At 38.7% G+C, this 13,757-nt stretch overlaps 2 protein-coding genes across 2 annotated transcripts; one reads left to right on the top strand and one right to left on the bottom strand.

The window, feature by feature from the left end:
* The first annotated feature begins 105 nt into the window (after positions 1 to 105).
* On the top strand, positions 106 to 3,792 carry LOC134663038 (RCC1-like G exchanging factor-like protein). The gene is made up of 7 exons (XM_063519332.1): positions 106 to 329; positions 623 to 801; positions 1,017 to 1,208; positions 1,677 to 1,879; positions 2,268 to 2,440; positions 2,864 to 3,028; positions 3,389 to 3,792. Exons 1-7 carry the CDS (start codon positions 218 to 220, stop codon positions 3,724 to 3,726), a joined length of 1,362 nt encoding a protein of 453 aa, XP_063375402.1. The 5' UTR covers positions 106 to 217; the 3' UTR covers positions 3,727 to 3,792.
* A 5,602-nt stretch (positions 3,793 to 9,394) lies between these two features.
* LOC134663037 (mediator of RNA polymerase II transcription subunit 27) lies at positions 9,395 to 10,485 on the bottom strand. The gene has a single exon (XM_063519331.1). The coding sequence runs from the start codon at positions 10,433 to 10,435 to the stop codon at positions 9,533 to 9,535; it is 903 nt and encodes a 300-aa protein (XP_063375401.1). The 5' UTR covers positions 10,436 to 10,485; the 3' UTR covers positions 9,395 to 9,532.
* Positions 10,486 to 13,757: the final 3,272 nt, after the last annotated feature.

The raw sequence follows: 13,757 nt of genomic DNA, 5'->3' as shown, positions 1-13,757 counted from the left end.
CGCAACTTTTTCAAAAATCGAAAAAACCGCGAAAATTTCAGGTGTAGATGAACTTTTTTTGAGTAGACAAGCGCTGCGTAAAACGAGATGCAACTGTCAGTGTCAAGTCAAACTGTCAGTGCATAACATAACCTCTAGTATTGTACTCTGTTCTGTGATACCAATATTAAATTGCATAAATAAATATAAAACGTGATGTGAATAACTTTACATTAAAATGCAAGCTTTAAAAAAATTATTGCGCAATAGAAACTTTAGCGCCCTAGCACCTAGGGCTTACGCCACTACTAAAAAGAAAATACCGACTTCCACAGAAGAAGAATTACCAAGTATGTTTATAAAAACTATATTTATTTTGTTAAGTGAATTAATGCTGTTATATTCTAGCTGTTAATAAATTGTTCTCTATCCATTGTGCTCCATTATCTTTGTTGTTCATGCTATTCAAAATATCACCTAAAATTATACCTACCTAATCCTTGCTAAAATCTAACTTGAAAAGCGCCCTCGCAAAGATAAGTCTAAGGGCACTGTACTTTTTCTTGAATATAATCTAGTTAGGGTTGTTCCTTTAACCTGTAATTTTATAAAATATAAAGTGTATACATACAATTTCTTCCAGTTTTCCAGTACTCAGTGAGCAAGAGTTCAGATCGGCGGGTGTATGTTTGGGGATTGGCTGAAACTGGAGCCCTGGGCATCCATATGCCACGGGGCAAGAAACGAGGGAAGAAAGCCTACAAGAACAATTTTTCGTTGGCCTGGTACCCTATGAGGTCTACTTTTGGAGAAAGATTTGACGTATGTATAAATTTTTGTTACTGTGTAATAGATCAAGTTTGTTGTCTTCAACTTGAGAAGCTTTTCATCAGTGGAGGTTTAAGTATATTTAATATTTATTATATCTTTAAGTAAATGTCGGATATTTCAAACAGTTCATTACAATTTTGCAAATTATACACTTGTTTTCTATAAAGAATCCTCCATGATCTAATTGAAATTAACTAATATTACAGGTAACAGATATAGCATGTGGCTACGGGTTCACAGTGTCTTCGGTAAAGACCAGTGAGCAGCACAAAGTGTTTGGTATGGGCATCAACACAGATTCACAGATCGGCTATCACGCCCCGCGCATGGGACATCCACTGGAGTTGTTGTTGAGCCCAGCACCCATTTATGTACCTTATAAATCTTTAGAAACTAAAGTAAGTATTGATAATATTGAAATTTACCCTTCCAAGATAAGCTAGGCTGTGATTACATAATATCAACCATTATTTTGAGCATACTATATGTTAAAGCTTGTTGGAAATTAACTAAACTACAAGGTACAGGACTTTCCAGACATTTTCCAAGCTTCGGTTACTGATCATCGATTTCATGTTGTAATCCTTGTTGCAACAACTTATCTTTAGTACAGAAGGCTAATTGGGATAATTTATTGCCAATAAATGAAAAATAACTGAGGACCCAATCACTATAATGTTCTGATTTTCACAACATAGTACAGTTTGAATTGCAATTTTAGATCTTTAATAATTATAACTTAATAATTTAGGGCACATCCCCAGAAACCTCACACTAATAAATAGTTACTGATAATATTGCAGGCACGATAACTTGTCACCATATGCTCTAATGTTGTTTTCTTGTAACTCTGTTTGTAATTGCAGATAATTGGCCTAGCAGCCGGTAGAGCCCATACAGTAATACTGACAGACACAGAAGGAGCATACACATTAGGCAACAACGCGTATGGCCAGTGCGGCCGCAAAATCAACAGTAACGAGGAATACAAAGGAAGCATGGTGACATACAACATACGCAGTCTGGGCAAGGAGAGGATCACGAATGTGTGCTGCGGGCAAGATCATACGTAAGTTTTGTTTAGTTGCTTCTTTCTATGTTACACAACTCTTGAAGCCAATATTTTTACATTGGTTAGTTTTGAATTTCAAACCGTGGATAAGTCAGCTTAGCTTAAAATATTTACATAAGTAGAATAGGGACCGTAAGCATTGGAGAGCCTCTCTTCTTGACGCCGATAAGTAGGTGCTGCCCCTACAGGCAGGTGCTGCCCCCTAGCGTTGGAGGGCCAAAATCGGAAATTCAACTTGACAATACAATCTCATATCGAGCTCCCATACAATTTTTAAATTTCACGCATTTTTTTACTAATAAAGTTGGCTTCCAGGCTAGGTACCTATACTTCCATTATTTTGTTCTTGACTCCAACACAATACTTCAGTTTGAAAATATTTCAGTCTGTTCGTAACAGAATCGGGTCGAGTGTGGGCGTGCGGGTGGGGCGCGGACGGGCAGACGGGTCTCGGGACGTACGACAACACTAGTGCGCCGGCCCCGGTGAAGGGGGACATCACTAGCGAGAGGATCGTCAAGGTGGCTTCGACTGGGGACTGCGTGTTGGCGCTTAGCGGTAAGTCGGGATCAAAGGGCCTACCGCGAAAACCGAAATTCGCAAATTGCGGGGATCTTTCACTTATACTCCAATGAAGGCATAATTAGAGTAACAGAGAAAGATGCCCGCAATTTGCAAACTTCGATTGAACACAGAGTGCTTACCACGAAAATAGTAGCTTTGTTATGTCCTTCTCTATCGCTCTTGTTAGTGATATTGAGATAAATGGACGAACGAACGAACGAAGTGGTTCGCGGAATGCCCGGAGTTGATTCAAAGCCGACGCCTCATACAAGTTCAGTAGGGAATCGTTTTCGAGGTTTCCGGGTATTCAAATTTAATGGATATGATTTTATATTTGAAAGTCATGATTATCAAGTTTGTTACTCTTAACATACCTAGTATGTAGGAGTATTTATTCTAAGTATCTTTGTCTTTCAGATAAAGGAGAGCTTTTTGGTTGGGGCAACTCTGAGTACGGACAAGTCCCGATGGCGACACAGCACCAGCAAGTGAATATGTCGTACGCATTGTACAGTTTCACCCGAGGACTGGGCAAGATCGTCGATATAGCTAGCGGGGGCTCCTTCTGCCTTATTGCTAATGGTATTCTAAACAACGATTAATTAATGTACGATTCACACCCCTGGGGCCCGTTTCTCAAAAGCTTGAGTAACTTGTAATACAAGTGGAAGTCCCTTTCTAACAAAAGCTGTCAAAAAGTGACATCCGCTTGTATTACAAGTTACAAGCTTTTGAGAAACGGGCCACTGGGGTCAGATCGCGTCTTACTAGTCAAACGAATTTGAACCTTATGTAGAGTACTTACAATCTATATCAATGGCAACGCCATTGGACGCTAGCAGTTGCACGACTTGCATGTGCGCGGCCCTGCCATGTAACTATGGAATGTAGCAGGTTCAAATTTCATTGACTTTGGTCATAAAAAATACTACTCTGTTCCAGAACAAGGCGATGTCTTCGTATGGGGCTACGGTCTATTAGGTCTCGGCCCCAACGTATCCAATAGCACCAAACCCAAGCTAATACCGCCAGCCTTCTTCGGCCGCAACGAATTTAACCCCGAATGCATGGTCCAACAAGTGGTCTGCGGTATCGGACACCTAGCAGCCATCACCAATAATGGGGACCTTTACATGTGGGGAAGGAACCGTCATGGCTGTTTAGGCTTAGGCCATTGTAAAGACCAGCATTTTCCCATGAAAGTGGCGGTTGGCGCCCAAGTCCTAAAAGTAGCCTGCAGCGTGGACCACACTATAGCTTTGAGTAAACCGTTTGTGTAGAGTAGAATGTTTGGGTTGTATACTGAGAGACCTGATGTTTATGTTAAATAAAAATTTAATTCCTTCATCTCAAGTTTTTAATTCTTAATTCTCCTATTTCATTATGTACCTGCAGGTTCCATTGAGAAGTCGCAATATTATTACAGATAAAAAATAATAGAGGCAGAGAAAATGTGACCATCAAGGTTTTAGTTATTTACATGTATGAATAAAATTATTATAACTCAAATTCCAGTAGGCACCATTTGTCATCAACTCATCACTGTAAACTGACAACTCGTAAATCTTTTAGCAACAACAAAGTCTACCAATGATCAGTAAAGAGTGTAGCTGTAAGTACATCTTATTTGTTCTCTAAAAGTGTGCAAGTTTTAACCTTTGACTGTCACTGACATGACAACACATGTTAAAAAAAAAACTGTCTTTTATTCAGATAAGGTGTTTTATTGAAGTTACGTCAGGCGTGTCTCACTCCGCGATTTCGTCGCTTTGCTACAGGTAGCTAAAAGTACATCCGTTCGGCCCCAATTTTGGGGAAAGCCATAAGCCGCGCGTGGCGCTGTCGCCACCTAGTGGCCATATCTGTGCTGATCGTAACAGACGTGTTTTGTTAGAGAGTGTCTTCTGTACTTAGTACTATTATTTATTCTGTGGTTATGTTAAATATGTGGCAGTAATAAGGGCAAAACACTGACTTAATATAAAAGAAATAGACACACAAAGCAGAACAAAAACGTCAAGAAATGTGGATCCCAATGACGTTTCGCACCATTTGCATTGATGATAAAAACGCTTACGTAAATTTTGAGTCAAGATAAATGTTTCGTACAGAAAAGAGCTTAATGTCGTAAGCATTAAGTGTCAAATTTGCAAACATAAGTACCAACACTGTTAAAAAATTTAGTCCGATGGCACTAAACGTAACGTATTTACGTCAAACAACGTCAAACGAGAATAATGAACGAATGGAGTCACTTTGGTACACTTTAATATGTATTACTGTACAGGAAAACCAATTGAAGTAATAAATAAAACAAATTTAATTTAATCGGGAACTCAAATAAAATTAATTCGTGGTTCAAATTCAAACAAATTAAATTTTTAATTCGTAAGTATACGTCTTTAAATACTAATTTCCTTGAAATAAATTCTACTTATTAAATAACTATGTATTTAAGATCTACATTTACTCATAGCATAGCGCGGGTGCACGGGGACATTTAGATACTGATTGGATTTTTTTTATAAAGTCTACCTATACTTTATAAAAAAAATCCTGTGGTTGTCACTGTGTTCCGACAGGTTTAGCATTTACTTAGTCGATATAAGCCCTTATTGGTGGTGTATATGTCGGAAACAGGGAAATGGGCCGAACACACAAGTGCCGTTTTGCCTTGTTTAAAACTGCAACACCCCTATCTCTTGCTATAATTAAATAGCAGTCCACTTTGCACGTCGCATAGGTTTTCTTGGAAATCTTGAATTTAAACATAATATTATTTCTTATGAATTTCATATAAAAATATAAAAAAATATTGACCTCACATCGACTCATTAGATTTTTGTTCCTTAACATCCCTTCTTTGGTACTAACAAATTAATTTATTCAAAACCATAAAATTACCACCAGATTACATAAATTATGTAATGCTATCCAAAGAACTAACCGAAAGAAATACATTCCATCCTTTTTCCTTGTTTTATCATTGTTATTTTTACATATTTTAACGGCACATTTCGTAATTGTTGACAACTTCACATTTGAGCGTTTCAAACAAGACTAAACGAAAAAGTAATGCATGATCTGTTTTGACATCACTTTTGTGGGGCCATTTTTGGCGGCTGATTGGGTATCCAGTTCTTTATACTATATCAATGGGGCAAAAGAGCTCTACTAGTACTTGGGCTAACAAGTTTTTGCCTGAATACTGCTTCAACTTTAATCAGAATAATTAGTAAACTACATACACCATGATTCTCCTTTATTCTTAATAATCCCTAATTATAAATAAGCAATCTTAGATTAATTCTATGCTATAAAATTGGTATAATCTATATATACATATAATAAAGCTGAAGAGGGTCGAAAGTCTGTACATGGAAGATATTCGAAAAAAAGTTGGTTGGGGATACTTAGAATCGATAACAGAACACGTTCCAACAGTTTTTAGAATTTTTGTCTGTTTGTCTGTTTATCTGTTTGTCTGTTTATTTGACCGCGCATCACGTGAAAACGGCTGAACGGATTTTGATGCAAACTTTACTAATCTGTCAAGAAACTCCCTGGCCCTATTTTAGGCTAGAAAAATTCAACCCCTAAAAGGGGGGGTGGCCACTACACTCAATTAAGTTATGTTTGCACCTGAATCTTATGGCGCTAACTTAAGAAAGTGGTGCACACTTTTTTTTGTGAATGTACTTTGTAAAAAAAACAACATTTTTCTTAGTCAATGTCAAACGTCTTTGCAAATACATATTAAATCACATTTATAGACGGGTCTAGCGCGGGTTTATTGACAATAATTAACATTATGTGAAGTGGGTGGTTTGAAAATATGATGTCTACCCCAAACTTTTTCATACACTTTTCGTCGGGTAGTTGCACAAATCTCTGTTTTGACATTTTGTTGGGACATCAGTTAGCCGCGACCATGACCAGTGAAACCTGTGTCGAAACGTCGGTAAATAAAGGTAATAAAATAAATTTCGAGATAGGCCCGCCCGTCTATAAATGTGAGTTAATATGTGTTCGAAACGCGAAAGTTTTTAAATAGGTATTAAGTAATTGTAAATGTCAAACAATTTGGGACTTGCATTTTAAACGCGTTACCATACCTATCCGAAAAAAACTAATTTTTCGCGAAATTCTCGCAACGTATTGAGGTTACAAGGTAGCACGGTCTCAGGAATCTGAGGAAGAATCGGAGACGTTCACGCAGTGCGAAGAACGGTTGACCGCTCAGCGGATTCGCACGACAGACGCGCTCGACGGTAAGTACTGCGGTGCATCAGCGGGTACTGGAGAGCCCAGCACACACATTAACCTACATTAATACTATTGTTCTGTGTTTAAGCACTGACAGCCTGGACGCTTCGGGCCTTCCTCCCTACGCGGAGCTCGGCCTTCGGCCTTCGCACTTAGACAGTTATACTATTGTTCTGTGATTAAGCACTGACATCCAGGACGCTTCGGGCCTTCGGCCCTACGCGGAGCTCGGCCTTCGGCTTTCGCATTAGATATCCACACCAAAATTCAACCATTGCGGCGGTGTCCCTGACATAGCCTCTCTCAATTTTTTCTATCAAAAAAATTCGCGCTCGCTACGCTCGCGTTTTTAACTTTTAAGGTTAAGCCTACTTTGATAAAGGTGGCATTCTGGGCACCCTACCGAGCGACTACTACTACGACGGACACTTCGGGCCTTCGGCTCTAAGCGGAGCTCGGCCTTCGGCTTTCGCATTTAGACACTGATACCATTGTTCTGTGATTAAGCACTGACATCCTGGACGCTTCAGGCCTTTGGCCCTACGCGGAGCTCGGCCTTCGGCTTTCGCATTAGATATCCACACCAAAATTTCACGTAAACCACTGCGGCTATGTCCCTGACATAGCCTCTCTAATTTTTTTTCTATCAAAAAAAATTCGCGCTCGCTACGCTCGCGTTTTTAATACGATTTTAAAGGTTAAGCCTAATTTGATAAAGGTGGCATTCTGGGCACCCTATCGAGCGACTACTACTACGACTTAAACACTTACATCCTGGACGCTTCGGGCCTTTGGCCCTACGCGGAGCTCGGCCTTCGGGGAGCTCGGCCTTCGGCCTTCGCATTTAGATACTGATACTATTGTTCTGTGCTTAAGTACTGACAGCCTGGACGCTTCGGGCCTTCGGCCCTACATGGAGCTCGGCCTTCGGCTTTCGCATTAGATATCCACACCAACGTTTCACGTAAACCATTGCGGCTGTGTCCCTGACAACATTACTCCCATCTCTCAATTATTTTTCTATCAAAAAAAATTCGCGCTCGCTGCGCTCGCGTTTTTAATACGATTTTAAGGGTTAAGCCCTACTTTAATAAAGATGGCATTCTGGGCACCCTACCAAGCGACTACGACTTAGGCCAATTTATAATTAAACATTTTTTTACACTGTTAAAAGTAATCCCCGGTACATACATATATGTAGATATTTAGTTGTGCATACATAAACATAACTGTAAATAAAGTGTAAATACTCGGCCTCAAGTTTTTGATATTTATAATATTCTCCTTTCCTGTAATCTTACTTCTAACTAATATAATATTAGACCTAAATTCGAAAGTTTGTTAGGAAGTATGGATTTCTATGTGTATAAATCTTAATTTTTCATGCTCAGAATGATTTGACTGGAGGACAGAATTGGATGATATTTGCTATGGACATGTTTTGGATAGGTACACTCAAGAACGTAAAAATACAAAAGTAGTACTGTATTGTCCGTTATACACCTTTTTTTTTTTTTTTTAAGAGGGGAAATGCTTTAAGCATACCACCCGGCGCGGGGACGGGCCGGGATGGTTATGTGGGACTCCCTGTTGTGAGCTAATGAGACCCCAGGTTTACCCACTAAAACCCCTCTGTTGCCGCCTCGCTGCTATAAGGAACGCCGAAGTACTCTTCCGCAACCTCGCCAGCGGCCGTCCGGACTCGGACCCGACTCTTGGGGAAATCACCCCTTCACCTCATTGGGCGCGTTGGCTACACATCGCGCCCGCCCACGCAGGGGTCCGTTATACACCTACTATAACTCTGTGTCGTTTAAATCACGTCTAATATTGGAATAAGGGCGAACTACTACTACTAAGGGCGGACTATTGGTTTTGGAGTGTAGTTTTGTTTAGTGGTAAGTACCTACCTAATTGTAAAATATTTTATCTGGACTTCAGTCCGCTAATCGTATCCATCTGTCAACTTTACTTCAAGTTCCGCCTCCAGGGGAGAGAAAGAGAAATTAGGGATGAATTAGCTTACTGACACAGACCGAATTCCACGCGGGCGGAGCCGCGGGCACAGCTAGTTTTTACATAAAATTAGAAAGTTTACAATATGAACTCTCACTGCATGAGACAGAAATAGTAAAAAGACTTAAAAGGAAGCACATTGTGCCATATGAAAGTAGTGGTTAAGAGAGACGATGGTCTCCAAAACCCAAATTTTAATAACTATATACAGCAAAACTGATTATAGTCATTATCAACTGATGGCAGTTCAAACCAGAAAAAAAAAACTCACTTAGCACTTAAGAAAATACACATGAATATGTAATTTATTTCTACACTATTTTCTTTATGGTAAGTATAAAGATGAGATAACTAAAGACAAATAATTGGTTCATTCACTGTTAAGAGTCACATAAACCTAGCTGCCGTTCTACAATGAAAGTGAGAATCTTGCTTTAAAACAACATTCTGAAATAACATGAACTTCGACATGAAGATTTACGTACAAAGTTTCTACTCACTCTATTTCCTTTATATAACCATCTTTCGTAACAATAACGAAGTACCAGACATACATATATGTTACGTAAAATGTTCGAGCCAAGTTTCATGTCATTTTAAAATGAGAGTGTAACTAAATAGTGGCTTATTGGTGGCAGGTTTGTGTAAATCTTAAAGTTCAAATTTTTATGAACTGGAACAGTATAATCACAATCCTGCTGGTAGTTACACAGTCCCCTCATTACACTTTACATATTCTTATATTGAACGAGAGTTCACACAACATAAGTCTTTTCCCAACTCTCTCGTTCAATACCACAAAGACTATTGTTTGCATTCATCGTGGAACGGTTCCAGCGTGCGGAAGTCGCGCCACGCCGGCGGCAGCAACGAGGTGTGGTGCAGGTGGCATGAGCATCTCTTACAAGGTTCACTGAACAGGTTCACATAACTATGCAGCCATGTCATGAATGAGCGCACCGCTAAGTCCGGCAGTGTTGGAGAGTAAAAATGAAGCATAGCTGCATGAGCATTCTCTGTTACCTTCCTAAAGACATGGTGTCGGGACTCCGTCCACAAATCTAGTGTTTCACCGTACCCTTTTACCATCACCCATTCCATGAGCAGCCCTTTAAAGGCAACAACAGCTTTTAAAACATGACTCAAATTGATTTGGACAACGGCGTTGCTCGCGAACGGGCGGGAGATAGTTATTTTCATGTCACTGTAGGATCTATCGATGTTATTGATGACTTGATCGACCTGGACTGGCGCTACGTTATGGTTGCTTTGTAGTTTGCCGCGTCTCTTGGTGTTGCCGGAGTTTATGTACGAGCGTTTTAGAGAGTTCTGGCTTAACAATGTGTGGGCGAAGGAACTGTACTCGTGCACTTTGTCAGTCCATTTGTAGCTGTTGACTAACTGCGTGTAGTACGCTTGACGTTCTTGTGTAGTTTCTTGGCTGAGGTACGTCGTGTTCCCCAAATTTAATGTGAGTGTTGTAGGCACCGGGAGGCCGTTTACAGTCTGATCTAAATCCCTCAAGTTAATATTTACATTGTTCAGAAGTTCTTGCAGCTCCAAAAGGAATTTATCTTTACCATCTTCGCCGTGGTCGGCTCGCAAGCCATTTGATAGCGTTTCGAAAACATGGCTGACGCTTGAGCGTAACGTTCGAAGCGAATTAAGTGCCGAATTCAGCTGGTCCACATTTAGAGTTTGATTCATTTTGTTCTATAAACACAATCTTTATAATTTCGCAAGCAAACACCGTCCATTAACAACAGTTCATGAGAATCATGAGTTTAGTTCACCCACAGACCTAGAATCCACTCGAGTTCACCATTCACCACAATCACCACTGTCAGTACTGTCATCGCTAATTTGACGTCTACATAATAGTGTCAATGTCAAAAATAATATTTGAGCTATAAGTTTAAAAGCTTGTAAAGAATTAGAATTGGTTTACACGAGACAGTTCGTTGCAGCCAAATTTGTGGTACTACCGCCGCCTGGCAGCTACTATTTACTTACAAATAAATATGACATTGATGCTTCAAGGCGGTTTGTTTAATGTTTGTGCTAGTGGCGCCCCCTATGCAGAGTTTTGCTTAACCTTTTGGACGCCAATGACCGATATATCCGCAGATCCGCACCGTAGGTTCAACGCCAAAGACCGATTAATCGGTCACAGACCACAGAGCAACATCGACCTACGTGCATATACATAAAGTTCAACTTCAGTTTTGACACTTCAATGATGTGGCGTCTGAGTGACAGCTTTGGTGTTTGACACGGCGTGGGAAAGGTTAATATTTCCTAAGAATAGGATAGGGTGGATTGACCCACTTCCTATACCCCATTTGGCTTAATTTCCAGTAGGTAGCTGCTTTAACCCTTAAATGCATTATTTTTTCTTTTTGCCCGAAATTAATATATGTGTTACGTAATTGTTTGCTCATTATGGGAAAAATGGTAAAAAAATTATAACATCGATTTTCACTGCGAAATCAGTGTTAGAAGTTGCATAGGCTAAATCATGTTTATGTAAATATATAATTTTCAGTAAGAGATATATGATAAATCCCACTATCATCAGAAAGGTACACTATTTGTGATACACCTATGATAGAGTTTTTAAATAAAAAATAATTACAAACCTCAAAAAAACATCCAAAATCACATACTAAAAATCATCAAATTCTGTTTTTTTTTCGAATTTTCTGACATTTCGTCTTAAAACGAATGTAATTTTTATAAATTAAAATATTGCGTTAGTAAAATTTATATAAAAAATCGGAAAACGGATTAGTTTTACTATTGAAATAATATATAAATAGACATATATAGGTTTTTCTAATTATGTATAAAACTAGATGTTTTTTGTGTACGCTGCATGGTACACCATGCATTTAAAGGGTTAAGGAAATAATTTACCGGACCGAGCGTTAGCGAAAGTCTCCGTTTCAGCTTGGACTTTCGTATGACCGGATGTCGCAACCGATTCTCGTGAAATCTTGTGTGCTGATAGAAGTTTTTCGTCGTTTCCGTTTTTGGCTCGGAATAAGGTTTTTGGATTTTACATTTATTCAGTTGTAAAGCGAGGTCTACAGTTCACAGAGCCATTAGTTATATTGTACATATAAGTAATTTCAAGAAACTCGGGCTGATCATGAAACAAAACATGTAACATTGCTTACCTATATTTCATACAGTCAGTATACACCGCAACTTTACGAAGGAAAACGACTTCAAAACGTAATGCTAGAAGGCCAAAAAATGCTGCTCACGTAGCACTCAATCTCAAATTAGTGCTACTCTGAAGTTTTTTACATATTACCATATATTACTTACATCTTTCGCGTAAACAATTTTACTACAATGTTACCATTGGTCCTAATGCCGCCCATTCGCCTAGCTTTTCACTGTTGTTCCGACTCTGCTTAACTCCAGTTTAGTATGCTAATGTGTGTTTGGCACGACTGCCGTCTTTGTGAAATGCGCGATAAACGCTCTTCATTGAGGATTTTAAATAAACGTAACTGAGTTATGTTCAGTGTGGAACTGCCTTAATATCGTGTTTTTTTATTCGATGTTCACAGAGTTTTAATTTTCTTAACTAAAAAGGTTTTTGCCTAAAATTTCTCTATGGTTAATAACACCTGACTGCTATGGATCGAAAAAAATTGACACCAGCCACTAAAAAAAAATGTTTTCTTCTTCTTTATTTAATGGTATCATGATTTTTTTTTCTTTATACTGACAGTAATTGCAAAACAAAACATAAGAAACCTTAGAAAAATAAAAGTGCTAAACCCATACATTCAATGACTCTTCTCTCTCCGCACAGACATCTAGAATTTTTCAATGCGAAACTCCGAGTGAGTGTGTATAATTTTAAATTTTAGGAATATGTAGGTACAAGGTCATTAGGTATATTTTTTACTTAAAACTATTAATCACTGATTTAACACCCATTTCTTATAAAAATACTAAAAATACTACCAAATACTTATAAAAATCTTTCAGTTTAACCCGTCTTCGAGCTCCAGTATATGAACAGCATGTAGGTATACCTACTTTATTTTACAAGTGTACGAGCTTGTTCGCAATATATTTCTCTGAAAACTATGACTTAATTCCTCGGTCTTGACGCTCGGTTACTGTTGCAGTGTTTCAAGGCTGTTCTGTTCTTGTTGCTGCAGCGACCACAGGAGCCCGATTTAGATTAAAAAATATGTTACGGTTGAAGAAATTTCACTATTGTCAGCTGACAGATCATATCCATAACCATATGATATCAAAAACATACTATTCGAATAGGCTTCAAAGTCAAATTATTCCCGTCAGTCGAATAGCGAATTACTACTACTCGTAGTTTACATATTAACTATGGGCGGTCGTGGTCAGAAGGACTACCGCGAAAACCGAAATTCGCAAATTGCGGGGATCTTTCTCTTTTACACCAATGAAGGCGTAATTAGAGTGACAGAGAAACATGCCCGCAATTTGCGAACTTCGATTTTCGCGGTTATAGCCCAGTGGTCTTACAGAGGCGATAGCTCGCCTCCGTTTAGTGAGCTATGACAATAGGTTCAAGACTTACACAGACATTATTGTAAAGACGGGCTTTAGTATGTCTACCGAGATTCTAAAATAGCATCAATTCAGTGCTACAAAGTACTAAAGCTTCAAGTTGGTATAAATGGTGGTGCAATAATGAAAATATATTTTCCACCACAGCACAGTGAGATAATATATCATCAATGACGTCCATTGAAATGAAAATAAAATAGCAGGTTGCAGACTTTATTGCTAAATCAATAAGGTTCTAAATAGATGATTTTATTTAAGTAATGCATAGCATAAAAAGCAACTTTATGCCGCATATACGCGACTTAAATACCAACTTTACTAGCATGAGAAAACGTTTTTTCCATGCAAAAGGCTTATAAAAGCTGATTGTATAAAATATTCGCAGGTAGACCTATAAATCGACATCTTGACTTTTGGACCATTTGGGCAGACACAAAATCCATTAAATATAAAA

Source organism: Cydia amplana, chromosome 4 (assembly GCF_948474715.1).
Source record: "Cydia amplana chromosome 4, ilCydAmpl1.1, whole genome shotgun sequence".
Classification (NCBI taxonomy): Eukaryota; Metazoa; Arthropoda; class Insecta; order Lepidoptera; family Tortricidae; genus Cydia; species Cydia amplana.
The sequence above is the reverse complement of the archived record's forward strand: the minus strand, read 5'-3'. Positions and strand labels throughout refer to the sequence as shown.

Coding starts and splice junctions, on each gene's coding strand:
- LOC134663037 (XM_063519331.1), bottom strand. CDS start 10,435: ATGAATCAAACTCTAAATGTGGACCAGCTGAATTCGGCACTTAATTCG.
- LOC134663038 (XM_063519332.1), top strand. CDS start 218: ATGCAAGCTTTAAAAAAATTATTGCGCAATAGAAACTTTAGCGCCCTA. Junction 802..1,016: donor CTTTTGGAGAAAGATTTGAC/GTATGTATAAAT, acceptor CTAATATTACAG/GTAACAGATATAGCATGTGG. Junction 1,880..2,267: donor TGCTGCGGGCAAGATCATAC/GTAAGTTTTGTT, acceptor AAAATATTTCAG/TCTGTTCGTAACAGAATCGG.